Raw genomic sequence first — 27,786 nt, 5'->3', positions numbered from 1 at the left:
TCAGCAATAGACAAAACACTGGTGTGATACCAGTGCTGTTCTACCTACAGGTACAGAGCACAGCACTGTATGGCTGCTGCACGGAAAGTTAACTCCATCCCAGCCAGACCCAGTATACAAGGAGAGACTGAGAGCTAGGACTGTTGTCTGGAGGCAGACCTTATCAACGTGCATAAATATCTGATGGGGCAAGGGTGGAAGCAAAGACTGAGCCAGGGTGCCAAGGAAAGGACAAGAGGAAATGGGCACAAACAGAAATACTGGAAATTCCATCTAGACACTTAGTATGTTTGTATGTATCTGCATGTGTGATCAAACGCTGAACCAGATTACTGAGAGGTTGTAAGAGTCTTCAACCTTGCAGATATTCAAACTCAACTAGACTTGCTCCTGAAAAACCTGCTCTAGTTGACCCTATTCTGTGCAATGTGGTTGAAATCGCCTCCAGAGGTCACTTCCAACATCAGCAAATTCTGCACAGGAGAACTGACACCACCAGTAAAGAAAAATCCACTCAGACCTTGAGGTCCCATTAAGTTTGTTTGGCATTCAGTATGAAACAATAAAAATCAGAGGACTATTTGCTCCTTTGTGGATCTAGGTATGCCATTTGAGTCTTAACCCGGTAACTGTTATAGCAGCTATACTTACAAACCCTTTGACTGAGGAGCCACATGTCCGTTTTGTCAGTGAACTGTACCTGTGGTAGAATCATACCTTCAAGAAAAAGAGGAAAATGTGGCTTTCTTGTGTCCAAGACAATCATTATAATACTTTGTATTTGGGAATAACAGACAGTTTCTCTAAGACTTATTACGGAGTTGGCAGCTTCTCCCTTCCCTCAGAGGAAGAGTTGAACTTCCAGTCTTTTTCCTACACTGTCAGGCAGGTAAGTTCCATACGCTATTTGTGCAAGACTCAGTCTGGTGGACACTCTGACAATGCTTATCCAGCCTGTAGGTTTGATCCTGTAAGCAGGAGAATTGTCAGTCAAGTTTCTAACAAGCAAAAGGGCTTTATGTACCTGTACAGTTAACATTAGATGAGGTGGAATTCAGAGGTGCTCAAAGACTGACTTCAGAGACAAGTGGGGCAGTTCACTACATTTGGGAATTAGCCCCAGTTGTTAAATACAGGTCCAGGAGCTTTTAAAATGGGCTGATGAAGATAATCAAATTTATGACTATGTATCAAAGATGGTGGAAATTTAAAGATTTTATGAAAAGATTTGTTCAATAACAACAAAATTTTTAGAAACCAATTCCTAGTCAGACCTAACAGAATTAAATGTGCATTGAAATGTGCAGATCATTATCTGCTAAGTCATTTGGTGTAATAAACGAGCTTGTTGGAATAACAGGTGAAGAAACACAGTTTTTAGTCAAGTTCATTTACTTCATTTACCTCGATGGAAATTGGCTCCATGAAAAAGTTTACAAAATGAACTGATGCATTTGAAAGAATTGCCCCTTTCCACCAGCATTGTGGGGGTAGATTGTAATTCCAGATACTATAGAACAACCAGCTATTAAGATAGTTTTTCACATTTTTTTCCTCTACAAATTAGCATTGTAGCGATCTCTGTTCAGAAAGTCTTTATAAGCACGTCTTGCATCTGCTTTACTGTGCGGGATTCTTCCAAATGGTTCCAGATCATTGAAGCAGGCATCAAATACTTCATCCACAGCTTTTTCCGCAGTCTCTCTGCTAACTTTTCGAACAGCCAGAATGGAACGAATTGCTCTGTCTCGTACACAAGTCTAAAGTGGGGATTAGAAAAAGAAAATGTCGTTATTTGAAAAAGATAGAATAAACCCATTTTTTTCCCTTTTAAAAAAGATTTTGTCAAGTATCAACTCCTACTACATGTGCAATAATTTTGGGTCACAGAAGAGTAAAATAACATCTACAATAAGCATTAAAAGACATTTCTGTTCAAATTTGTTTTAAGTATGTGTTTTAGTTTTCCATTGAATACATAAACCTCCAGGTAAGAAAAGGATATTCCTCTCAACAGGAAAAAAAATAAAACTTGAGATTTGTTGTGGGTACCAAATATTTGTACAACTCGACTTGCACACAAGAGAAAATATGTCAAAAAGAAACATACATAAATCCCAGTTAGTACTTTTCCAATTGAAATGCTGTAAAACATAAAGGAATGACTCCTCTAATAGTCTTTATTTTGATACCTCTCTTTATGACTACTTTTGCTTACGCAGTTTGTCTACTAAAAGATAAAAACAACGTTAGCACCTCCAGCTACAAGCTGACTGCTGCTCTAGAATAAACAAAAACAATTATTTGGGGCTCAACCTGTAGTCTTCACTACAGATAAAAAGAAGCAACTCCTCCAAGATACACGTGGTGTGACTGGTACCCTCTGTTCTTGACACCTGGTAATATGGTTAGCATAACCAACGGTAAGGCACACATGCACAATATGCAAGTGTGCTGGCCACAAATCACTCTTCCCCCTTTCTCCCCACCTCTCTGCTGCCAAGGTATGGGGGCACCCATTCGCAGGGTTATTAAGGCCATTAGCATTATTAAGACCCAGGTACTGGGTCGTCAGCATGTGGTTACACACATGAGGTAACTGCACAAGCACATGCAGCATTGGGAACCGGGACACACAGAACAGGAAACTGTCTACAAGATCATGCAACAGTGAGCACTAAGTGGAAGCCAGACCAGCACTGCTGCTGGACAGCAAAACCCGTGAGTCCTCTGGTACCTCCACTGTCATCTTCCTGGAGGACTGAGTGAGTGGCTCATGTTCTTTTGGGTCAAGTCTGAGTCTGGGTTATAATTAGTACACTGCTTATTAATCAGAATTTGACCCGATCTGCAGAGGGTCCAGGAGACTGACAAGTCCGTGTAACTAAGAATTCTAGAAATTCTATGTAACTGTAAGCTACACTAAGTAGCAGAAATTGTAGATAATAACCTATGCTGATTGCAAACATATTATGCAACAATAAAGTGCAAAAATAATATCTAATTATAACCAAAACCCCATGGCCAGTTGTCATTCTTTCAAGGATCTCTAAAACAACCTGCCTGTCCTCTGTAGTGTTGGGTGACAAATGGCTATTTAGACCGCTTGTAATCCAGTTTTCAAACGCTTAAGAGTTTTACTGCCTTAGAGTATTCTTGCTACGTTTCTCGCAAACCCTGTTTTTGTTTGGTTCTTATTGACCATCCATTGTCAGTGGTAATGCTATAGGACATGACTAAGTACTCTGGCATTTCACTTCAACAAAAATAATAAAGGTCTTTAGAAAAAATAATAAAAAAACACTATGAACCATTAAAGGTTAATTAAGCAAAGGTTGATTGAGTAGCAGGTCCATGGCTTATTCACAAGCAATGGTTCTGTCACACTACTGCTCTGCAAAAACGGAATTGCTGGGGAACACGGAAGAGATGAACAGTAACAAACTGATGATAATAAATATCAAAAACCATCAAGAAGGAATGCTATTACAGACACACTTTTCAGATATAAGTGATTATGAAAATTATGAAATTAAATTATAGACTAAAGTTACAGGAGTGGCCTGTACCCTGAGTCTGTAAAACAACAGAAGGAGCTAATAGTGTAAAGGAAATATGAAGGTGGGAGTAAGGAGGAGGAATAGGCAAAAATAATGCAGAAAATTCAATATTAGGAGGCTTCTGCTTTTCAGTGAAGTATTCAGTCAGCTGCTACAACTGCAGGACAGAACAGGAACCTCAATGCAGTTTCCTGGCCAAACCAGACAAGATCAGGCTCCTTACACATTTCCACGCCCCCCCCTCCCCTCGCCTGTTAAGAATATACTCCTGTCAGAGCAATGTGAGGAAGATGCAGATTACTCAGCAGCAATCAATGTTTCATGCAGCTGCAGTTCTGTTCTCTTCTCATTAGTAGAGAGATTTAAGAAAGAATCCAGCAATGGTAAATACATATAGAAAAACTGAGTGAGAGGAGCCAAGAAAGAGGCAGTAGGGAAAAAGACAAACATCCTCAACAGCAAAGTAACAAAATGTACAAACTGGACCTAGTACACATCCGAACAAAAACATAAGAAAGAAAAGGTGAGGGGCCTTGAGGAAATTGAGACGTAAAGCAAACAAGAGCTCAGTGGGGCTTAGTAACATCAGAACAAAATGAAGTGGGAGAAATGCAGGGCAGATAAAAGTTGTACAACAGTATTATGGATTCTCAGACATCTACTTCTTTCTGCAATGAAAATATCACAGAAAGCGTAAAAGGCAGAGATCAAATATGTAAAGGAGGCTCATAACAAATCAGTAGACATTAATATCTACGGTCTTTACCTGATGGTGTGCTTTCAGTCCAAATTTAAACCTGGCTATTTCATTCATCAGCGTACAGTCTCCACTGAGATTAGCAGCTCGAATCTATTGAGGGAAAAAAACACAATGAAATACAAGATCAGAGAAACATGTGGAAATACAAAGTTAAAAAAATAAAGATAACTTTTTTTCTCAGTATCTTTCTGTTGGCTGCTGATAAAGAATATTCCCATTCCACTTGTACTTACTACGTACGTAATACCCTTTTTAACCACCCACTCAACCCCAATGAACACAAAGTGTTACTGTTCAACCTGTAGGCCAGTAGGTGCCTACAGGGCCAAAGGCTCACGTATTCTCAATGCTTAAATGAAGGAGCAGAAAAGATAATACTTATATATATGGAATATTAAAAAAACATACAAATTAAGATTCTCCTAAAACCATCTAGATTAAAAACTGATACAAGAGTCTGGAAGAAACACAGGTACTTTTCAAAGAGTACCACCTGCGATACCCAGAAGAGCAGTAATCCAGCAATTATAGAGAATGGCTTTACTGATACCATAAGAATTAAAAAAGTGAGATAACTTTTTATCTATAAAAAATATAAAGACGATACATGATGATGTGAAACTTTTCCAGAGCATATATGAATAAAATTCATTTTTATGAAATCTGATCTGTTCTGTATCAAACTTGTCATGTCAATTCTCTTAAATCCTATTTATAGATGAAACCAGGGCATATGTTAAGCCTGGAATCAAATATGTTCTCAAAAAAATACACACCAACTCTGTAAAACACCTTTATATCATTTTATTTTTAAAAAGTATAGTTAAGCCATCTAATTCACACACTGACAGAAATGTAGTTTCACAATATTAATCATAATGCGAAACTTTTCTGTGGTCAAACAACAGGAATTACATCAGAAATCAGCTACAGGCACATGAATACACAAGTTGTGTACATAACAAAAATCCTTACTAGCCTGTGTTCACTGTTTAATTTCACCTCCTAATGCATCAAATTTCTGAGGCCTTTCAACATGCATATCCCCACATCCTCTGAAACGGACATGGAGTCATAACTAAAAGTATTATTAGCAACATCACAATCAAAAAAAATGTGAGAAGACATGGTTATTGTTAACAAAAAAGTATAAACAAAAATCTACTCAACAAACAGATTGTAGGAGAGAAAAGGAACACTATAAAAATTCAATTAAGATGTGAATGTGTTCTAATCTCCAACTATTCTCATTTGGTAATAACCACTTCTTGTTATGCTTCCACGCACAGGGACCACATTCTACTTAGTATGACACTGACATATTACTATTTGTGAAAACAAAATATTTGTTCTCTGATTGAAACTGTTTAAGTTGATCAGACAGAAAGGACAAAGCGTGTTAAGAGAATTAATCAAATGAAGTTTGTATAACAGGATACCTAATTAAACATGAAGCATCCCTAATAACCAGCAGCAATGAATTCAATGACAATGTTAGGAGCATTTTAACTTACCTCTGAACAGGCTAAGTGTTTGACGTTTTTAAACCAGTCAACATGTGCACGGCAGTGATCAAAAGCATGTATCAATTCATGCGCAACCACCCGGTTCATATGGGATTGCTGGCGAATATTGTTCTGACACAGAACAATCTGTAGAAGAGATACAGGTAGTCTTTTCACCAAGTTTCTTAGAGACCCAATGCAGAACACCTACAGCAATTAGACTCTTTAGATCAATGTTTTTTAATATCAGCAGCCCCACCATTCTTCAATGTACCAGTAGTGCCAGTTCAATACCATAGGACACCTTTCACATCTTATTTTCATGACTAACTCAGGTATCAGCATGAATAAATCCAGTTCTTTTTTTTTCATCTGGGAACAGAACACTCAAAAAACTGTAGCCTTCTGTAAGATGACAGTATCTGGCTTGGTGCCTACCTGAGATGTGGCAGAATCAAAACCTCCACTGACACAGCCATCGCAGTTTTCGCAAGAAAAGTGCCGGTCATTGAAGACAGTGCTGAAAGGTTCAAATGAACAAAGTTTGGGAGAAAGTCGAGAAAACCTGCTAACTCCGTGTCATACAGATGTTACTACACAAAAGAGGATGAATTAGTTTACATACCAACCAGATTGCTTCATAGCCGCAAGAAGCAGTTGAGCATATGGATCTAGAAAAACATTGCCGCAATCAATTTCTCTAGAGAAAAGTTTTGAAAGTCATCTATAATTAAAATACGGTGACAGTCAGGAAAGGAAAGAAGTGCTATGTATGCAAACTCATGCTTGCTAGTATTCAACCTGAACGTGATACAAATCCTCCAACCACCCCCCTACCACCAATGTCACCCACTGAACCACGTCGCCAAGCACCACGTCCAGCCTTTCCTTGAACACCCCCAGGGACGGTGACGCCACCACCTCCCTGGGCAGCCCGTCCCAACGCCTGGCTGCTCTTCCTGACAACAAATGTCTCCTCATTCCCAGCCTGAACCTCCCCCTGGCGCAACCTGCGGCCGCTCCCTCCGGTCTACCCCCAACCAGCGGCACGTTCAGGGCCCTTACTCGTCTCCAGGCTCATCCGCAGCATCAGCTGGCAGCGGTTGTGGAAGGTGAAGAGGCTGCGCACCAGGAAGCTCTGCGGCTTCTTCTTGCGGTCCGGGAAGAGCCGGTACCCGAGGTCATCCTCCTCCTCCTCCCCCCGGCCCGGCGGCGGAGCGTCCCCCTCTGCCGCCATGGCCGCCCCCCCCCCCCCCCCCTTCCCGGCCACCGTCCCCGGCGGCAGGGTAAAGGCGCATGCGCCGCACTCCCCTGCTCTTCCTCCTCCCCCTCCCGCTGCGGGGCCGCCGCGGGGCGGGCTCCGGCCGGCAGCGTGCCCGCGCGGTGCATCGTGGGAGGAGGCCGGGCCGTGCGGCGACGGCGGCCGGCGGCGGCCGAAAGAGGCGGGGCGCGGCGCGGCGCGGCGCAGGTGGGACGCGGCCGGGGCGGGGGTCTCCCCGTGGTGGCGGCCGCTCGGTGCCTGCCGCCGAGTGGTGCCCGCGGGGGGGTCAGTGAGGGGCCCTGGGCGGTGGGGTTCAGAATCCGGGCATAATGTGGAGCGCAGGAGGCTCCCCCTGGGCACCAGGCAGCACTGCTGTGCCGGGAGGTGCCTGAGCCCTGCCACAGGCTGCCCAGAGAGGCTGTGGGGTCTCCTCCTGGGGGATCCTCAGAACCCACCTGGACGTGGTCCTAGGGCAGCCTGCTCTGGGTGTCCCTGCTTGGGCAGGGGCTGGGGCAGGTGGGCTCCTGAGGGCCTGCCAGCCTCAGCCGTGCCGGCCTTACGTTATCCGTTAGTCTGAGACCCTTCAGAAGCCCAGAAAATAGCAAGGTTTAACGTACCATTAGATTTTTAGATGTGAAAGAATGTTATTTTAGTCACTGGTAACAGAGAAAAAGCATCTTCCTCTAGGTAGCGCTGCCCGCAGAGCCTGGTGTGCCCGCGCCAGGTGTGGTAGGGTTCCCCAGAACTGCCTGAGTGCTGTGGAGACAGTTCAGTACACAGCAACAGTAGGTGGAAAAGCTAAAACACCCGTTATACTTGAAAATACATTCAAAAACGCATGTTTTTGGCATCATCTGAAGTTTCTTTCCACTCAGTTTAAAATAGACCAAATAAACAGAAGAGATTAGGACAAGTATATTGCTAAGGCTAAGCGTGTTACCATCTGTGCGCGTATTAGTGAGCAGCACAACTGATGCATCAGCGTATGCGCTCGGCTGCGTACTCCTGAGGATGGAAAACTATTTCTGTTCAGGTAGCATTAAATCGTTGCTAACCACGTGGTATGTCTTAGGCATCTTTTATGAGACTGCTAGCTATAATTATGGGCAGTGCATTGTGTTGCAGAAGTCATTACCTTGGGCCCGTACATTCTTATATTTCCATGCTATTATGTTATTGACTTCCACAGTTGTGTGTGTATATATGAATATATATAAACAAATGAAAATAACTTTATTCCTTTTTCTGTCATAATAACTTTGCGTGCAGTATCTCCATAAATAGCTTCTGTTTACATGTGAGGATTGCAAAGGATCCTGAAGCTCTTTCAGTCAAGAAGTTATTAGCAACTATTCATAGTGCTTTTGATAAAGTTTGTATGTAGTTTCATCATGAACTAATGAATCGCGGTTGTTTTCAATGTATGTTTGCTTCATCCTTTCACTTATCAATTTTTTTTTGTTGCTGTGTGCTGTTGATCCATTTTTTTTAAACTACAACCAATCATTTTTTAAGGTTACTTGTTACTCATGATTTGTCGTATCTATGATAATAAAATGCCTTTCACTTAAAGAAATGAAAATGAAGACGACAAAATTCACAAAGACATCTAAGCATTAAAAGCTATTAAACAATATTTTCAGGACTTAAAGGGCTGTGGGTGTGTAGAAAGAGCACATTTAAATAATATACCGAGTTACCATTCATTAGTCTTCATCTATATTATGTATTACCCTCATGCATTTACTCTTTCTTGTCCTAAAAATGCATGCATATCTAAGCATACGTAATTTCTAAGGGCAGAAAGTGCTTTGGGGGTTGGTTTGTCAGAAGCTTTGTATATCTTACTCTTTAGTTGAGACTTAACGTGAAGTTTTCTTCATTCTGTCTTCTGGGAAATACTACAGAAATTGCTTTAAACTATGATAATCTTAGTTATCCATTATCGCCTTCAGGACTTCCATTGACTTGTTAAGTCCTATAACTTACACTAAATTAGAGCATGACTTATTATTTGTTCTGATATATTTTATCTAAATTATGTCTTCTCTTTGTTTCCCTCCCACCCCCAAGACATTTAACTTGTGTTTCTTTATAGTCTCTTGCTATCTAATGTTTTTACTGCATTATATTAGAAGCCCGTCTTGCATGTAAGTCAGGTTTCTTCATTTTGAAGGAGCTAGCTTCCTTCAGTATGTACTTTCAAATTCTCTTTAGGAAGTTTTTTTCCTTGAAATTTGGCAGGTTACAATGACTGCACCAAATAAAGCACTGGAGCTACAGCTGCAGATAAAGCAAAATGCCGAAGAGCTGCAGGATTTTATGAGAGAACTGGAGAGTTGGGAAAAGGATATTAAGGAAGTTGATTCTGAATTAAGGAAACAAAGTGGTGTTCCAGAAGAGGTAAAAATTGATGGACTTAGATTTTTATTAACTCAGCTATTCATTATATGATAGTGTTTTTAATAACTTCTTGATCAGTTCTTTCTCACCCCCCATGTCTAATGAAGAGTCAAGCTACAGAAAGATACTCATTTTGCAGATGGCTTATTTCAGAGAATCCAGTTAACTTCAGCAAAATTACATGTGTTAGCTTATAATATTTGGGTAGATTGTACGATCCCAGCAGACTTGTTCCTTATCTGAAGTAGATCAAGGATTCCACTGCAAAACTGTTCCACCAACAGAGCTTTGGGGTTGTAGCTTCTGGAGGTCATGAATGCTTGGTGACAATAAATGTTTAATCAGTTCCAGGTAGACCTAGGAGAATATTTCTATCTGTAGCATCACTGTTATTTATTTATTGTGGCCTTTTAATATATTAATGCTATTTTTTCAGTGATACTCTGCAGAAAGTTGTGTTCTAAAACTTAACTTTATATCATGTATATAATACTTGTTAGTACTATATATTGAAAGATTTATGCTTGTCTTTAGTGGTTTTGCAGAAATTCCTGAGAACAACTTGCTTAATGGATTTCTAAAGTTAAACTAGGCAGCAGATATAGATATTATAGAAATAGAAATATTTCTATATATTTCTATTCATATTTAGAAATATAAATCTATAGATATTATAGAAATATTATTAGAAATAAATACTGTAGAATATTCAGCACAAGTGAATATTGTGTGTCTGTTTCGTAATAAATTACTTATTTCAATCTAGAATTTACCACCAATTCGAAACAAGGCTTTCAAGAAAAAGAAGAAGAGCAAAAGTAAAGTCCCATCAAAGACAACCACTGAGGAAAACAAGAAAAACAAAATCAAGTCTTATGATTATGAAGCATGGGGAAAACTTGATGTGGTGAGTCAGGATATTTTCTTATTAACTTAGTTTTCTCCCTAGGTGCTTCTGTTTTGAAATCAGATTTACTTACTGTGCTGGATACTGTATGAACGTAGAAAGTAGCTTTTTCCCCAAAAGGGGTTAACTGTTTAAAATGTGGAATAATGAGAAATAAATACTATAGCTTCCTATTGATTGTGTTTTCATCCAGCAGATTTCTTTTCACTTAAAGTCAAATGCAATCTTTTATCAATAGGCCTGTTAAAAGGTGATAAATCTTGTAGAATACAAGATTAAATATGGCTGTCAGTATTAGAACATAAGTCTTGTTTGTGAAATTTAGAATGCAGAATGAAGAGGACTTGAGCAGTAGAGGTTTTTAAACAGACAACTCATTTTCTTAGTCTTACTTGATTTATTTTGTATTGTTAAGTTATAATGAAGATAATAAATTATTTTGTCTGTTTTCAGGATAAAATACTGGAAGAACTTGATAAAGATGACAGTACTCATGATTCTGTGTCTCCAGAATCAGACTCTGAAGAAGACGGAATTCGTATAGATGCAGAAAAGGCTCTTGCAGAGAAGGAAAAGGTAATAGCATTATAAATGTTTATTATCTACAAAATAGTAACTTGGATGTAGGAGCATCTGTGATTTGTTTTAAAAGATTGTCTGCTGAGATAAGAGTTCTGCTGGAATGTGCCTACTCTTCAGATTTTTTTAATGTCTGTGTTCCTGACCATTATTCCAACATATAAAATTCTGACTGCATCTCTGTTTCTCATCATCACTGATTGCAGCAAAGGCTGTCATTCTACTTAATGTATGCTTGTAATGATCAATGTATTGATGGATTTTTTTTTTCTTCATTAAAAAATTGGACTGCTCTATAGAATTGCTGTATGGACCAAATATGCTTACTGGAGCACAAGGTATAAATGCCCCAAGTGAAATCCCCAAGAATTTAAGATAACTCTCTCTTTGTGAGGCCACTGTCTCTCTGAATGATGGAGAAACTCATATGTCTCCACTGGCTTGGTAATAGGAAGTTGGTACCAGTTAAGTTGTACCCTATTTTGCAAATAAAATACAATGAGACCTATCTTATGATTCACCTTTTTAATGGGCGTAGCAAGGATTTCTTTGGATAAAAAGTACAAATTCTTTGGTTGCTTTCAACAAGATGTTGATCAAACTTTGCCTTTGGGCAAGATTATAAGTATACAAAACAGCTCTTCTCATCGTGATTGTTCAAATCTGGGAGGAAGAAATAATATATGCTGGTCATCTGGACAACATTTAAGATGTGTGGCAAACAATTTGCCACCTCTGATAGCATTTCTGGAAGGAAAACTGAATAAATTCTGGTCTTTAGGTTTTCTTGGTATACAGGATGCTTATTAGGCATGTCGTGCTCATCATCAAGGGCCTGTTGGAACTTGTTACAGACACATAGTAGATCTTGGACTCAGCAGTGTTTCTTTGCAAGAAAAACGAACGAATTCCCTAAGGTTCCCACATCATGTTTTTGTCCTACGTGACAGATTCAAGCAGCAGAGACATGTAGTCAAGCCAGGATAATAACTTCAGCCCTAATAATTTCCTCTTCAGAGTGAAAGTAATAATTTATTGCCTTGTGTCTTTTAGATGCTTTCTTGCAAATATCTCTTTATCTAAGACAGGGATACCCCAAAATCAAACAGGAGCAGTACCAACAGTACCAAATGACCAAGTAACACTCCTTGTTGGCATAGGAAAATAACAAAAACATGCTTTGGTGTTGTGTGACTAGTGAAAGCTTTACCTGTTTGTTCTGTGTTAATGCTGCTTTGGTTTCTAGTGTTACGAAGAGTTTCATTTGTATGAGAGTTCCTTCCTCCCAGTCTTGAGCCTGCTAGGAGCCCAATATAATATTAGAAGGTTCTATTAAATCCTGTTGCATGCTGAATGCTTCATATCTGTGACCTGATACCGTTGTGGAAGTCTTTTCAGGACTTTCCCCAAATAGTTAGTAACTAGGAGAAATCTGAATTGTAATAATACTAGGTGGAATGAATAATGAGCATCAGATCACCTGAGCTCCATCAACGTGTGAGGTAGATAGTCTAAGATAGTTATGTAGAAATTTATGAGGTTCTGAGAAAGTGTATTTAAAAACAACCATCTGATACCATCTGCCAGTCCATACTCTTCTTCAGTAGAATTTCTTAGTGGTTTTGTTTTGTTTTTAAATTGTCTGCATGCAAGACATCTGCCTACTTTCCCTACTGCTGTGAAATTCCCAGATGTACAATCTTCATTCTACACAGAGGAGAAATTGAGATATCTGTGACTGTTATCATTTTGGCAGCAGTGAAGGAGATGAGGGTATTTGAGATAAAAGTTGTGTCCAAAAAGAGATGCAAATTAGACTATTTACCTAGGAAAGGGAGGATGCCAAATCTAATCTCTAAAATGTGAAAAAAAAAAAAAACTTCAGTAAATTTCTGTGGCAGTTCAAGCAGCTTTGTATGTGCTGCTTCTATGTTTGTAGAAATGACCTACAGATACTGAAAATTAGCATAATAAGAACAACTTACTGTATAAATGATGGTAAATATTTAGGATAGACTATTTAGTATTTTAGTTACAAGAAGTTTCACAGTAAAGCAGTAATTTGTGAGAGATGTTAAAAAAACATTTGAGCATTCTAAAATACAAGCTTTGATTACTGATTTTTGGTTAAAAAAGAACAAAAATGTATCTACACAGTAATTTGTTAAAATTACTATTTTATTCCTATTTACAGGGTAACAACTACTTTAAACAAGGAAACTTTGATGAAGCTATAAAATGCTACACTAGAGGGATGCATTACGATCCGTACAATCCAGTATTGCCCACAAACAGAGCATCTGCTTTTTATAGAATGAAAAAGTAAGACCTGTATTGTTAAATCCTTAATACTTTTTTCTTTGACATGCTACCTTCAGTTTTCTTAATGTGTGTGTGTTTTTAACTTTTGATTATCTTACGTATCATACTGTAATATGTAGGTCTATGTAAGGCTGGTTTCAAACTTGCTTTGCAGTTTCAAAGTATAATAGGAATTGCTGTGACAAGGAATCTGGTAGTCTCTGTCATCTGTTTTCGTTCTGTCCTTTCATGCTTGAAGTTCGCCACCTTCTGTGTTACAGCACAAGACTTCAAAAAAAGGAAAAAGAGAAGTTTACCATCCAATTTGCCTTTCTGGTTCTATGATCTCTGTTTTTAAGGCTTTAATTTCTTTTGGGGGAAGAAAGGGTATGGGGGAGTTGGTTATTCTTTTTGTTGCAGTAGAGATTGCTGACATCTGTTTTCATTTCCTTTCCTCATGTGTTCTGAATCAAGAGTTGTTTAAACACTTGTTCCTATACCCCTTGTGAAGCCTGAAAAATTTTCACTTTAGGAAGGACCTATAAAGTTTTAGAGTAACTTGCTGAGGTTTTGGCTTTTGTTTTCTAGATGTGTTCAAACTAACTCACTCTTTTTTTTAATAGGTTTTCTGTTGCAGAATCTGATTGTAATTTAGCACTTGCTTTAGATAAAAATTACATAAAGGCTTATTCCAGAAGAGGGGCTGCTCGCTTTGCTTTGAAAAATCTTCAAGGTGCTAAAGAAGGTGGGTTGTCTTTAATCATTCCTTAAAAAACGTTCACACTGTTTACCTGTGGGCTTGCCTAAAGCTTGTGTGATTGGTGTATTTGGCATAGGAATTTAATTTTCATATTCTGTAAACAAAAATAATGAAATACCATATTGCATATTCTTCTGTGAAGGTGAAATTCAAGCAGCAAGCCTAAATGATTACCCTAGGTGTCCATAGTTAAAGAATAATTTAGTATTAAATATCGTAATGTGTTGTTTGTAATATCATGATTTTCAGGTAACTACAGAAAAGGGTTATCTCCAAAAGAATGCTCTTATTTTATACTGCGGTTACAGGCCTGTAATTCATACCTAAAACGTTGTTTTCTGATCTTCTCATAGATTATGAAAAAGTTTTAGAGTTGGATGCAAACAACTTTGAAGCAAAAAATGAACTGAAGAAAATTAATCAGGTAATAAGGTTGATAAGCCCCAACATAAATTAATACATCCTGTTTAGTTTGTATCAACTTATAACAAGAACTGAATTCAACACAATCTCATAGGCTTTTTCTGGCACTTGAAGTTCTCTGAAGTCAAAATCTGCAATTTAATGTCTTCTAGTTTTGGAGAGTATGCATACATCAGTGTAATGGTGGGTTGGCAGGTTATGACTGGATGTGTACACCAGCCTCTCTGGCTTTATCTTCTTCCATCAAGTGTTTTTTCAATTTCTTGTGTTAATTTTTTTTTTTTTTAAGTCACATCTAGTATTTTGGTACAAGGTAGCAGTACATCTGAGAAAACTGATATATTCTCTTGGTAGCAGAGTAAAGCGAAACTACTAGCCTGCTTGTGGTTCCACTGCTTGCTGTGCTATGCCAGACCAGAAAGTCAGTTTAAGCCTAGCAGAACAGAAACTCTGCTGCAAGTCTGACCTTTTTCATGACAGGGAAAGAATGCTTATTATTATGACCTTACTAAAATGTAAGAGTATCTAGCATTACCTCTTCAACTGTAGCTTTGAAAATGCTTGATAAAGCTTATTTTCAAATGAAGACCCCAAGTCTTTGATAATTGAAGAAACTGAAAGTAACTGAAGAATCTGTGAATCAGGATTACATAGACAGTTTTCATGGATCATTTTACACTGTGCTGCAAAAATTACATATTTTCTATTTCCCAAGTAATATTCTGACTCGCAGTCCCTCACAGAAATATGTTCTTGAGAACAGCTTAGAATGATCTCTTCAATTTGTGTTCAGCTTACGGTAGGAACATTTCTGTTAAAATGCTTGGCAGATTTTTACTTCTTAAAAGTTTAGAATTTATTGTAACTTCTGTTCTGAAAATGTGTGAGGGAAATACCTACTGAGAAACAACATCTTTGCAGGCTCTATCATCAAAAGAAAGCTCAGGACAGAAGGAGTCTGAAAATGCAGTTAAACCAGAATTAACAGACAAAGAGAAGAGGTGCATTGAAGACGAGCAGCTCAAGCAAAAGGCTGTTACAGAAAAAGATCTCGTAAGTTGCAACTTCCAATGGAAGAGGAGAACTAGCAAGCTAGAGCATTGTCTTGTGCTGTTAGCTATGCAAAAAGCTCAGATTAAACTTGATTCTGTCCTGAACATCATAAATAGTGTGTGCTTGATATACCCCTAATTGCTGTTTCAAGCTCTATTGGTGGTGGTGGGCAGGGGGAGCAGGGTTCAGTTCTGTTTGGAATCTTCCGGGGGAATAATTATACAAGGTTGCTTTTAGAGCCTGATTTGTACATGATAATTGGTACATCTCACATATATGATAAGATAAAACCAGAACTATATTTTACAAATAGCCCATTTGTCCAGTATTATGTGCATCTTGACTCTTGTCCAACTAGGGTTGTAGAATATTTTTTTCAAACCACTGATGACATGGTGAAACATAGTTATAAGAAGAACTTCAAGGAGTACAGGCAACAATGACAATTAACATTATTTCTGGGTATATTATCTTGACTCATAGTTGGCTTGTTGATTTCTGTCCTTCCCCACCACTGCCATTAAGAAATAACTTTACCTACTAAACTATAATTTTCTTACTATTCTCTTATCTGCTTAACTTCTGACTTTTTATCAGTTTTCAGTTTTCCTTTACTGGTTGTAAGAGGTTAGTATGAAAAGAATGAAAGGATACATTAGGTAGGTAAAAGGAACAAAAAGGGGCCACAGTAATAAAATGCTATTAGTTTTGGCTACAGAGCTATTAACTTTGGGTACAGTGTGGCTTATAGTGCACATCAAGAGTAAAGAAATAATATAGTTTTGTCATCTTCTCTGCTACTACTTTCCTCATTGGCAAAAAAAAAAAAAATCAAAGTCTGCAATTTGGACTCAACAGGAACAGTGTTGCCAGGAACAGCCCCACAGTCATTCAACTCTGCTGTCAACAACACACTGTACTAGTCTAAAATTTCTTTACTGTGGCACCTTTTTGTTCCTTTTGCCTACTTTATCTATCCTTTCATTCTTTTCCTACCAATCACCTTAAACTGTACAGATAGCATTTTTTTTTTTTTTAATCCTTGAAGTACTGGAGAAAAATTAAGAGATTTTTGTGGTCTGCCTTCAAAAAGCTTAGATACAAAAAAAAAGTCATAAATACCTATCTTGAAATGTGTGTTCTTTGTGATCCATCTTCTTGATATTGTGACCTTGTCTACTAAAAAGTAAAAACAGCTAATTGCACTAGGTTTTTCTCAACATTACCTTTTTTCCTAACCTAAATATAACAGGGTAATGGTTATTTCAAAGAAGGGAAGTATGAGGCTGCAATAGAATGTTATACACGTGGTATAGCAGCAGATGGCACCAATGCACTTCTGCCAGCAAACAGAGCCATGGCCTATCTCAAGATTCAAAAGTAAGTAGGATTGCATGTACTATACTGTTTCTTTATTTCTAATATAAGAAATTCTCTATCTGGTTCTGAACTAGAAGGAAGGATGATCCAGTGGGTTTTCACCCAAGTTTCAGTAGTCACTTGTTCTAATTTTTTCTAGGATTCAGTATAGAATAAATCATACAATATGGGAGTTAAAACCAACTGAATATGTGGGATCTTACAACGTATTTCATAGGAAAGAAGTTCTGAGAGAATAAAATAACACCAGTTTGAAATTATAGTGAAACCTAAGTGAATTTTTTTTGAAGTTTGACTTTTCATTCTTTCACATGTGTAAAATTCTACATATTTACCTCTTTCAAAGGACCTACCCCTTTGTCTTTTGTGATTGTAAAAACAGTCAGCTACTGAAGTGTTGCCCAGTATGAAAAAGTGGATTGCAACTACTAAATTGAAAAGGATTGGGTAGGAGCTTTCGCTTCTAAAAAAAGTCATCTATAAAAATATTTCTCTAATGATGTGTACATGTAATTTCTTTAATTTTCATTAAACTTTTCTCACATAGTCCAGTAACCAGTAGGAAATGCATACTTTCTACCAAATGAGCAAAATTCCATATGACCATTTTTGTAGTCTTTGAATTTTGCTTTTTTTTTTTTGTTTTGACTCGCTCTTGGTATGGGAGTTTAAACCTTTTAAATTGATGATAGTATGAGAAGCAGAGAGCTGAACGTTTTATCAGTCACCTTTTCTAATGTGTTGTGGCTGACCATGTACAGACAATGCACTGATCTCAAATTATGCAATTATAAAGTAGGCTGCATGGGTACTATTTCTGTTGAAGCTATAGAGGATACCATAATGCGAGTAATGTCAGAGAATCAGAGGAAGTGATACTGTACTTGAATGGCCACAAAGAAAACAGAGTGTGAGATAAATCGGTGTGTTGTTTACACTTCAAAGAGGACCCAAACATGAAATGCAAGAAAAGCTCATTGGTATTCTCATCAATTTTATAGGTTTGTGAGAGCTGCAAAAAGTACTGTTTCTGTAAATTTAATGATAGATTGAAGGAGGAGAGAAGAGGAATGAACGAAAATACTTTAATATGCACACAGTAGAGTCATGATCAAACATAACTGGAATGACGAAATTTGATCTTACAGTGAAAGCAAATGACCTTAATACAAGAATATGCTGACTTGTTCTTAATGATATCAGAAATCATATGCTCACTTTTTATTTTATATTTTTTATTTTATGTTTTGGCTCAGTGGTAGATATTTATCTGTATATAGGTAATTAAGGTCTTCATATTTTAACTTTTGTGTAGATTTGCCTTTTAAGTTGAAACTACTTATTTTGAAACAGATTATTAATTTTGTATTATTCTTTTGCTGAGATATGAAGAGGCAGAAAACGACTGTACGCAAGCTCTGCTGTTAGATGCCTCCTATTCTAAAGCTTTTGCCAGAAGAGGGGCTGCAAGAGTTGCTCTTGGAAAGCTAACAGAAGCTATGCAAGGTATGACTCTGAATTAGTATGTGTGATGGGTAGAAGGATGTAAGTAGAAAATAAGTAGATAAGTAAAAGGAGGTCCTGATTTTTGTTTTTAATCTTCAAATAGCAATTAAATAATGTGCTAACTAACTGAGGTTTCAGTGCAAAAGTTAAGATGAATGGGCTTTGTTTTTCATTGAATATGTATAAAACCTTTTATATTGATATTCATATGATAGCAAGACAGGTTTGTGTGAAACTACAACAATTGCTACTTAATAGTAATAGCTTGAAAAATTAATTTAAAACTAGATTAGGATAGATATTAGGATGACTTACCTGTCTTTAATTATTTTATAGCTATGAAAACAGATGGGAGGTATAAAGATTTGCCATTGGAAAAATTGAATTCACAAATTTCAATTTGTAACTTGAAATGCGTACATTTTCCATATGTTGTTTTTCATTCAGATTTTGAAGCTGTTCTGAAGCTGGAACCTGGAAATAAACAAGCAATAAATGAACTCACTAAAATAAGAAATGTATGTACACCAATGATTTTTTTATGTAAACCTACAGTAATAGTTTTTTCATTCTTTATTATGTACATTTTAGCAATTATTTCTGAAACTTACAGTCTTTCTGGGAAAATTACTTTTTTTTTTTCCAGGAATTAGCTGAGAAAGAACAGTTAGCTCAAGAATATAAAGAATATCCTGCAGTATTGATAAAAGAAGCAGAAATAAAGAATATAGTGAAACTCATTGATGATCCATTACTCCTGAAATCAACGGTGAGTTTTTTTTAAAAAACTTTGTGAACTGCTATCTATAATGATGGAAAAAGTAGAGTTTAAGTTACAATCTGCTTCTTGCGTCTTCTGATAGATATATCCTGCATGTGGAAATATCAAAAGTTCAGAGATTCACTTTTGTGATATTTTTTCAAGAATGTAACTTCTGCGTTTCTGTGTGTGTTCAACAGTATCCATAGTGTAAACAGTGCTATACAGGAAACATAGTATATGTATATATCAATAGTATGAAATGAGGAGACAACTCCACAACCCTCTCCTGAGTCCTAACATTATAGTTGAGAGTAAATGGGTGACAGGTCAGTCTCTCATGTTTGACTGCAGACTTGAGAAAGCTCTGGGTAACGGTCCCCTTTCTTTTATCAGCTGTTTCCAGTTCCTATAGCAACTACTGTAGTAACAAGGCATGTTGCATACCTATTTCATATGTTGGTATCACTCAGGGCTACTGCAATAGCTTCGAGCGTACAGTTTCATCCATGTATGCTGGGAAATAGCTGGATTATTTTTGGTCAAGAAGCAACATTTTTAAAGTCTGAATTATCATTCTGACTATAACCACTGATGGGTTACATATGATAAAATATGATGATACAGAGTATGCATTCTTGTGTAAATACAAAGTGTGTTCAAAATGTGTGGCTAGTTTTAGTAGGAAATATGTGATTATTTTGATACCTTTCTTTAAAGTATTATATGCTTTCTATAACCAGATACTATATTAAATACATATACTATTACTATCTTTAAAAACCTAAATTAATTTATTGTGAAGTAGCTGAAATAAGACAACTGATTATATTCAGTTTTCAGTTTGGCTGCTAAGTTGAGATACTACGTGGCTTTTTTTTGTGTAATTCTGTAAAGGTAGAACAAGTACAGATTAAGTATCTGTGTTCTTTGTACTGCCCAAGGGAGAACTGTAACTGTGTCTCATATCCAGTAGGCACTCTTAGCACAATGATGAGATGGCATATTGTCAAAGCAAACCATATATTGTCTGTTCGTACCAACCATACAGGGTTTTTGGGGCATAATTTAAAGCAGCTTGCAAATTGTTTTGAAGACTTGCAGAGGGATTATGTTAGAGCTGGGCAGAGAAATCTGCCATCTCTAAAAGTTTAAATTGTTGAATATGTTTAGTTTAACCATGTATATTTGCATCGATATTCGTAGAGCAATTTAGATTCTATTCATGTTCAGCAAAGAATTCCAAAGTTCCACTAACTGGTGCCTCATAAGACCTAGGAAGGTGGTGGTAGGTGATGATCAGAAATAATGGTGATCATGCAGAGATGAAACAAACAAGCTGAAGCATTTTAATTACTCAGCATGTTCTCCAGTAGTAGGATTAATTACCTTGTGTTGTATGTAACTTGGTCAGCCAGGAGGCCTGAGTTACAAATATTTATCATCTCAAAATATGAAGTTGAGAGATAAGGCATATGTTTATGGGTACTTCTTTGTTTAGCTAAATTACAAAGCTTGATCAGGTCATTGGTCAAAATATATGGTACCCTTGCCCACTCAAGCTTTTTAGATGGGGGGAAAACCCTCAAAAAATTTTGTTTGTGTTTTTTTTGTTTACTGGAAAAAAAAATACAGATTCTGAGATACTGTAGGGGTACGCTGGTTTATGACAAATTGGGCAAATGATCATATAAGACTTCCCGTAGAATGTCATGAAGCTTCCTTTTTTTTGCCATTTGTCTTTACTGAAAGCGTCTTCTATGTGTTCCAACAAACATGAAACTGGTTATGATGAGATCGTTTAATTATAAACAGCAGTTTATCTAGTTCCAATACAGTGTATATTTACACTGAAACAAAGGCTTACATGCATGACATCAGGTTTGTGTTCTGTTTAGAAGCCTTTGCGAACAATACCCATTGAAGAAGTTGATGATGACATGCCAAATAGCGATTTCCCCAGCACTACTTCTTTCGTTAATAACTGTACAAATCTGACAAGTATTGAAGCAACAGAGAATCTGGATCAGGATGATCACTTAACTACAATGGACATTCCAAAAGCAAAGCAATTGAAAATAGAAGAAATCACTGATACCTCACCATTAAAGTAAGTATGAAAATTCTGATCCTCTTTTAGAAAGGTAGATGTAGTTGAAATATAATCTTCATTCTCAAATTTCTGCATGTGATGAGATATATAACATAATTTGGGGAATTCGAATTTAAAAAAATGTGCAAAGAAACATGCAGTTCTTATACGTCTGTCTCTTTGATCAAGTAGTGGTAGGAACAAGTATGGTTTATTAGTGTCATATGGAAAACTCGTAGTTGCTCTTACATTTCAGAAAGGAAGAAACTTGAAATATTTTCCCATATGCCATGTTCACTTCCTTGTGCACTGTATCTTTCCTTTCTGTGGCTTGTATTTTAATATTTTAGAATAGATTCTTAAGCAGAATTCAAACATTCTTTGGACACCAGTTATGTGAGAGAAAAGGAACAGGTCACAACAGTGTCACAAGAGTGTCACAACTCTCCTGAGCAGATAGCTGATAACTTTAGGTTTGCTCAGGGTTCCTGAGTTCCACTATGTTAGCTGGATAAACTGAAGTCTGGCTGAAGTATAGAAGCAGCTAGCCCAGCTTTCTCCAACTGTGTCACAACTCTACTTGTTTTCTGCTTAGGAAAGGTGTGTATGCACCATTGTTAATCCCATTGTGTTAATAGTTGGTACCTTTTATGGAATCCTAATTGAAGACTTTGTGAGGACCGTTTCCACTTTCCTTTTTCAGCTCAGTCAGATGGATTTACTATGAGGTGTTGAAGAAAAAAGTAAATTTCTTAGTCATTTTATAATTTCTGAAAAAATAAATGGACTTAACTGACAAATTATAGGACAAAAATAGCTCCACTGTAACCAGTATTGAAATTGAAACAGTTCGCTCACTTGCCATGGGACTGTGGTTTAACCTCAGATGAACCTTCAGCTCAGTCAGATAATGACAGAACAAGGGGGAATTTTTTTAATGTAAAAGAGGGGAGATTTAGGTTAGAGGCTTGGAGGAAATTCGTCACTCAAAGGGTGGTAAGGCACTGAAACAGGTTGCCCAGAGAAACTGTGGATGCCCCATCCCTGGAGGTGTTCAAGGCCAGGCTGGCTGGGGCTTTGGGCAACCTGATCTAGTGGGTGGCATCCCTAGTGGGTGGCTGCCCATGGCAGCAGGGTTGGAACTGGATGGTCTTTAAGGTTTCTTCCAACCCAAACCATTCTATGATTCTATGAACCTGTCAGGCAGCTAAGCGCCACCCAGCTGCTTGTCCCCCTCCATGGGATGGGGAAGAAAATTGAAAAAGGTAAAACTCATAAGTTGAAATAAAGACAGTTTAGTAAGACAGAAGAAAATAAAATATAAAAACACAAGTGATGCTCACCACCAGCTGACCAGTGCCCATACAGTAGCCAAGCAATGTCTGCCTCCTTGGCCAGCGCCCCTCAGTTTTATTGCTGAGAATGCCGCCCATTTGGGTTAGCTGTTCTGGTTGTGTCCCTTTCCATCTCCTTATGCCTTCTCACTGTCAGGTTAGCATGAGATGCAGAAATGTTCTTGACTCTACAATTACTGATCAGCAACAACTAGAACTTCAGTGTGTTATCAACATAATTTTCAACCTAAATGTGTTTTAGCATCATACAAACAACTGTGAGGAAAATAGACCCCATCCCAGCCAAACCCAGGACATGCGGTTATTGTTTTGCATTATAAAATTGCAGAAAATGTAGTATTTTTTGTAGCTGCATATGGTGGAAATCTGTACCATAAAATGCAGAAAGTTCTTTCTTTATTCCCAGGAAGAGAGAACTGCTGAGTGTATTTATAAGTACTTGTAGTTTTTCAGAAAGGATTAATCAAGTATCTTTTGTATGCTGCATTATTTTTTGATTTTTTTTTTGTTTCTTTAGATACTTGGTTAAACTAAAATACATTAATGTGTAAAATTTTGATGGTATTTTAGATCTTTTAGGATTTTAAAGGTCTCCTGTTAGGTCTTAGTGCAAGATTTCCTTAAATGTTTTCTAGATTACATATTTTGAAATCTCTCTGCAGGCTTCCTGCTAGTGTGAAAGGAATTTCTTCAGTGTTGCATCCATCTTTCACTATGAACAAGCAGGCAGAAAAAGAAATCAAAACATCATATAGATCTGCTTCTCCAGTCCCTGCCATTCCTGCAAACTCTTTCCAGCTTGAATCTGATTTCAGGAAGCTGAAAGACTGCCCAGAAAAACTGTATTTGTACCTGAAGGTATGAAATGTAGTGTTGTCTGACAGTGCTTTGATAGCATCAACTTAGGTGAAAAGGGTAGCTATGTTAGATTGTCTTAGCAGTGTGAAATACTCCCTTTCTTTAATTGCCTTCACATAATTATAAGTAGTGTGATCTGCATCTGAATAGTTCTCCTCTTGTGTCTGACTTTTCACTTACCTCATGTAGAGTACAGTCCCTCTATAATCTGTCTTCTTTTAAGCATAGGCCCTAAGTCTGTAAACACGTGAATATGTCAGTAGCAAAGTGAAATTCTATTTTTTTCAAGTGAATGCTTCTAGGGTAATCAGACATAGCAAAATTCTTCTCTCTTTAAATTGAAAAAATACTTGAAACACATCAATCTACTTAATATCTGCTTCTGCTGATATGTGTGTGTGTATAAATATATATATATACACACATATATATTGCCAAAAATTGTTTAGAATTCTTTTTTAAAAGAATGTAGCAATAATCTTCTCAAGAAAAAATTAAAACCAGACAGAAGTCATAAACAGTAATTTGTCTTTGTTTTCATGCACTTCCAGCATTGCCCAAAACATCTTAAATATTTATTTATAATTCTTATGACTCAAATGTATTTCTTTTGCCTAAATAAAATACCTTTCTTAATTCTCCCAAAGCAAATAGAGCCTTCGTTTTATCCGAAACTGTTCCAGAAATCCTTAGATCCAGACTTGTTTAACCAGATACTGAAAATTCTACATGACTTCTACATTACGTAAGTTAAGCTCCTCTTTTGTTGTATATTGCTTGTTGCTATTCCCCTCCTTCCCCTCACCTTTAGGCTTACAAAATTATTTAGAATATGTAGCATTACATGAGTCAGGGTACAATACTTGGAATGATTTAATTCTTCCTTATTAAGAAATTAAACATATCTTGAAAAGTCAGAAAAGTGAGGAAATAAATAGCCTCTACCTAGACCTAGTTACCTATTAGTAACATTCAGTTAGAATGAAATAATTTTCGTTCATGTTACTATGTATGTCCCATTATCACATATGGTTGCACGATATTAACTTTGTCTATTATTAAGTTCCTGAAGCTAAGAAATGCATGAGGTTTAATTCTTCTATGCCATGCCTATTGTGATACACTCTGAATTCTTAACTATCTGCTAGAATTTTACAGTAGATTGTAGTAAATGTATAGGAGCTAGAAGCTCTAATATGAAAGCAGTGACAATTTGTTCTGAAATTTCTATCTGTGCTACCATTTGATTCTTAAAGATCATTTACCTGTTGGAGGCAGTTTGTTACTTACATGGATTACGCTGCGAGCATGCATTCAAAATGCTGATAAGTCCTTGTTTTATGGAGAAAGGTAAATGTAAATGAATACTAGGCTTTTTCTCAGTTTCTGTAAATACACATCATTTGTGTGAGGAGGTATGGTCCTATATTTGTGGTATGACTTACAAAGGCTAGGAAGCTTAAATTATTTGCAGTAAGGTAAAAGACATTTGTTCTGGAGGGTGACAGAAAAAGTTACGAAAGAAAAACACTTCTAGTTATTAGTATTTGTAGTAAAGATGGTGCCTGCTTACTACTGCCTCTTGTCCAGAAGAATGTAAAATGAACAAAATCTGGGATTTTGGCCTATACAGATAAAAACGTTAGTAGCTGTAATGAGGTGCTTGTTATGGCAAGGTGAAAGCATTAAATCATTTAATAGCTATTCTGTACATTAACAGCAATCATTTTGCATCAGTCCATTTTTTGTACTTCTCTGCTCTTGATCTGTATTAAAAGGATGCTTGGATAAATATTTGTGTTTTTGGTTCTCTGCTAAGTCAGTGGAAGAATGAACAAGAAAGATGAGAATGGGAAAGGAGTTCCATTGGTCCTTTCATTTCCTGAAGTCTTTAATATTGCTTGCAGCTATTGAATCTTTCTAATCAACAGTAGTTATTTTTATGTTTCTAATAATCTTCTCCAGGAAAGAGGAGCCATCACTCATCCTTGAAGTCCTCCAGAGGCTATCTGAATTAAAAAGATTTGATATGGCAGTAATGTTTATGTCAGGCTCAGAGAAAAAAAGTAAGTAGTTCAGTACCATCTTCTAAAACTTGGTTTGTTGATACTGTATTTTGCAAGAAAGGTGCAAAAGAGTGCTACTCTTGTTTATTCCATAAAATAATAATTTAAAATTAGTTACTTGTCTATTTCAATGATTTTTGATTGCTTTAGAAGCCAATATGAAAATGTTATTTTTCTTAATCTTTTGATCATTTATAAAAACTTGAAAAAATACAGCTAAATCCTTCTGGTTTTGTCAGTAATACCACCACATTTTTATTCTGATAAAATAACTTCTCATTACCATTTCAGCTTGTAGCTGGCAATGCTACAAATTTATGAATTTGTATGAAGGCTTATATCTCAGGTCAAGGTATACCAATTACAGTTTTCATAGCTATGACCACTTCAGCATTTTCACAACTATGACCATTTCAGCAATTATGATTTTAGTGTTGGCAAAAAGAAGGCAAGTGTTTCTAAACCTCTGATCCTGTTTGCCTCTGTCCTGTTCTTGAGGCGTCACTTAGATTAGTTTGCAATCCAGGCTGACACTGGCTTGAATTGCAGGTTTATAAAACTGTGGTTTTCATGTCAAACATTTCTTGATTTACCACACCAGACAGACTATGTAACAGTGAGACACTCACAAGCTAAACTTTTCTTTAGGAACAAGTAATGTTAGAGAGTAAATCTACAACTGAGTTTCACTAATAACCATTATAATTTGAAAATTTTATGTGAATCTCCTTAAAATAAAATTACTTGTTTGACTTACTGAAGTGCAAGTCAGTTCCACTCAGGAATTGCCTTCACACCATAACCTGATGTAAGTTTTATCTGCCATCTGGCATTAACTTTTATCTCCCGCATTTAATGGTGTAGTGCCAAGATAGTAAACAAAATAAAATCTGTCTGTTTACGTTGTCAGTATTGTATATACATTTAAGGAAATGTTGTTAGGCAATTCAGGAGCATCAAAACAGAGGGCTTCACTTTGCTACTTTTCTTTATCCTCTGAGTAATTCTAAAAACTTACTCATATTTCAGCTGTACAACGCTGAAAACCCTTACAGAGGAAAGAGTTGGACTAATTTACATTCTGACTGTTAATTGCAAAAATAATGGTTTCTGTTGGGATTTTCTTTTACAGTTACACAGGTATTGTTCAGTCATGTGAAACACATGGGATTGAAAGATACTCAGGTTGAAGAATTGGAGAAGAAGTACGGCATTTTCTCTTAGTGAGTTCACTGACATTACGCATGTAAATTGCTCTGTTTCCACACTTGTGTCATTTGGAAATCAGCTGAAGAGGCCTATAAGGACTGGAGTTCTGTTGCTTTTGTATAAGTGATGAAATTCTTAAACTTGATTCACCGAATGGCAAGTAGCTGGAGAAAGAATGACCGGGTTCTGCTGGCATGTTTGCTTTCCAGCACCTGAGACAATACAGATCTACATACTTCAGTGGAATCAGTTTGCCTAAAAAAACAATTGGATGGATTGGCATTCAGGATTACGACTACAGATGGAGATCTCTATTAGAAAGAAAAAGTATATTTATAAACATCTTTTTTTGGTAAGAATCAAACGGTGTATATTACAAACTTGCATGTTTTGTTCTTTCTTTCTTTTTTTTTTAGAAAATAAACTAAACTTTGAGTTGAAAATACCAAATATGTCAGTTTTTTAACTCCAGTGCCTAAATCACTCTTCTCCAAGACAGACCACGCCATAACGCATAATATGCAGAGAACCTGAGTTACAATGAACAAAAAATTCCAGAATTCCTTTACTTCAGCTTATCCAAAAGCATTAACAGCTGAGATATTCCTGTAAACCTCAACTGTAACTGCAGAATAGAAGAAAGTCAAATACTATGAAATTAAAAAGTATAGAGAAAAACACTTTTGTCTTTGGAGAGTACTTTTACAATAATCTTACCAAATTTATTTTTAGGGTCTTTTTTTCCTATCCGCGTACAGTTCTTAAGAAGTGTCAGAAAGCTGAGCAGAATATCTTTCCAGTATAAAGAAGACAAAGGCATGAAATCACATCATTTTCTTAGATATGAAATAGCATCAGGCAAATGCGTAATAAACTGTTCCCATGACCAGAAGAAGGAAGTAACAGCACTTATAAATACACTTTAAGACATAATTGTATTATTCAAGTAATGGCTGCCAAAAATTGGTCTGTGTTGTAGACTTGACCAGTATTTTTCATCCTGTTGATACATTCTGTCAGCTTATTTTCATTCAAACCTTGTGCTTTC

General features: G+C 36.9%; 2 protein-coding genes across 6 annotated transcripts; one reads left to right on the top strand and one right to left on the bottom strand.

Annotated features, from left to right (window-relative positions):
- Nucleotides 1-1,202: 1,202 nt before the first annotated feature.
- On the bottom strand, nt 1,203-7,079 carry ATP23 (ATP23 metallopeptidase and ATP synthase assembly factor homolog). Of its 3 annotated transcripts, none has more exons than XM_013196003.3 (6): nt 6,891-7,079; nt 6,451-6,496; nt 6,264-6,345; nt 5,835-5,972; nt 4,327-4,410; nt 1,203-1,760 (listed from the first exon to the last, which is right to left on the bottom strand). In XM_013196003.3, the coding sequence occupies exons 1-6, from the start codon at nt 7,060-7,062 to the stop codon at nt 1,557-1,559; spliced, it is 726 nt and encodes a 241-aa protein (XP_013051457.2). In that variant the 5' UTR covers nt 7,063-7,079; the 3' UTR covers nt 1,203-1,556. The 3 variants fall into 3 exon arrangements, with proteins under 3 accessions (XP_013051457.2, XP_047921400.1, XP_047921401.1); XM_048065443.2 differs by having other exon boundaries at nt 6,451-6,549; nt 6,891-7,077; XM_048065444.2 differs by having other exon boundaries at nt 6,451-6,525; nt 6,891-7,029.
- A 62-nt stretch (nt 7,080-7,141) lies between these two features.
- On the top strand, nt 7,142-27,418 carry RPAP3 (RNA polymerase II associated protein 3). 3 transcript variants are annotated; one of them, XM_048065438.2, is made up of 17 exons: nt 7,142-7,293; nt 9,331-9,489; nt 10,256-10,396; nt 10,850-10,972; nt 13,170-13,297; nt 13,900-14,021; nt 14,390-14,460; nt 15,381-15,512; nt 16,765-16,892; nt 18,277-18,398; nt 18,846-18,916; nt 19,045-19,167; nt 21,057-21,268; nt 23,268-23,463; nt 24,111-24,208; nt 25,429-25,529; nt 26,662-27,418. In XM_048065438.2, exons 2-17 carry the CDS (start codon nt 9,337-9,339, stop codon nt 26,751-26,753), a joined length of 2,013 nt encoding a protein of 670 aa, XP_047921395.1. In that variant the 5' UTR covers nt 7,142-7,293; nt 9,331-9,336; the 3' UTR covers nt 26,754-27,418. The 3 variants fall into 3 exon arrangements, with proteins under 3 accessions (XP_047921395.1, XP_047921393.1, XP_047921394.1); XM_048065436.2 differs by lacking the exon at nt 7,142-7,293 and adding an exon at nt 7,324-8,119; XM_048065437.2 differs by lacking the exon at nt 7,142-7,293 and adding an exon at nt 7,324-8,147.
- The last annotated feature ends 368 nt before the right edge of the window (nt 27,419-27,786 follow it).

This window comes from Anser cygnoides, chromosome 1, assembly GCF_040182565.1.
Source record: "Anser cygnoides isolate HZ-2024a breed goose chromosome 1, Taihu_goose_T2T_genome, whole genome shotgun sequence".
Taxonomy (NCBI): Eukaryota; Metazoa; Chordata; class Aves; order Anseriformes; family Anatidae; genus Anser; species Anser cygnoides.
The sequence above is the reverse complement of the archived record's forward strand: the minus strand, read 5'-3'. Positions and strand labels throughout refer to the sequence as shown.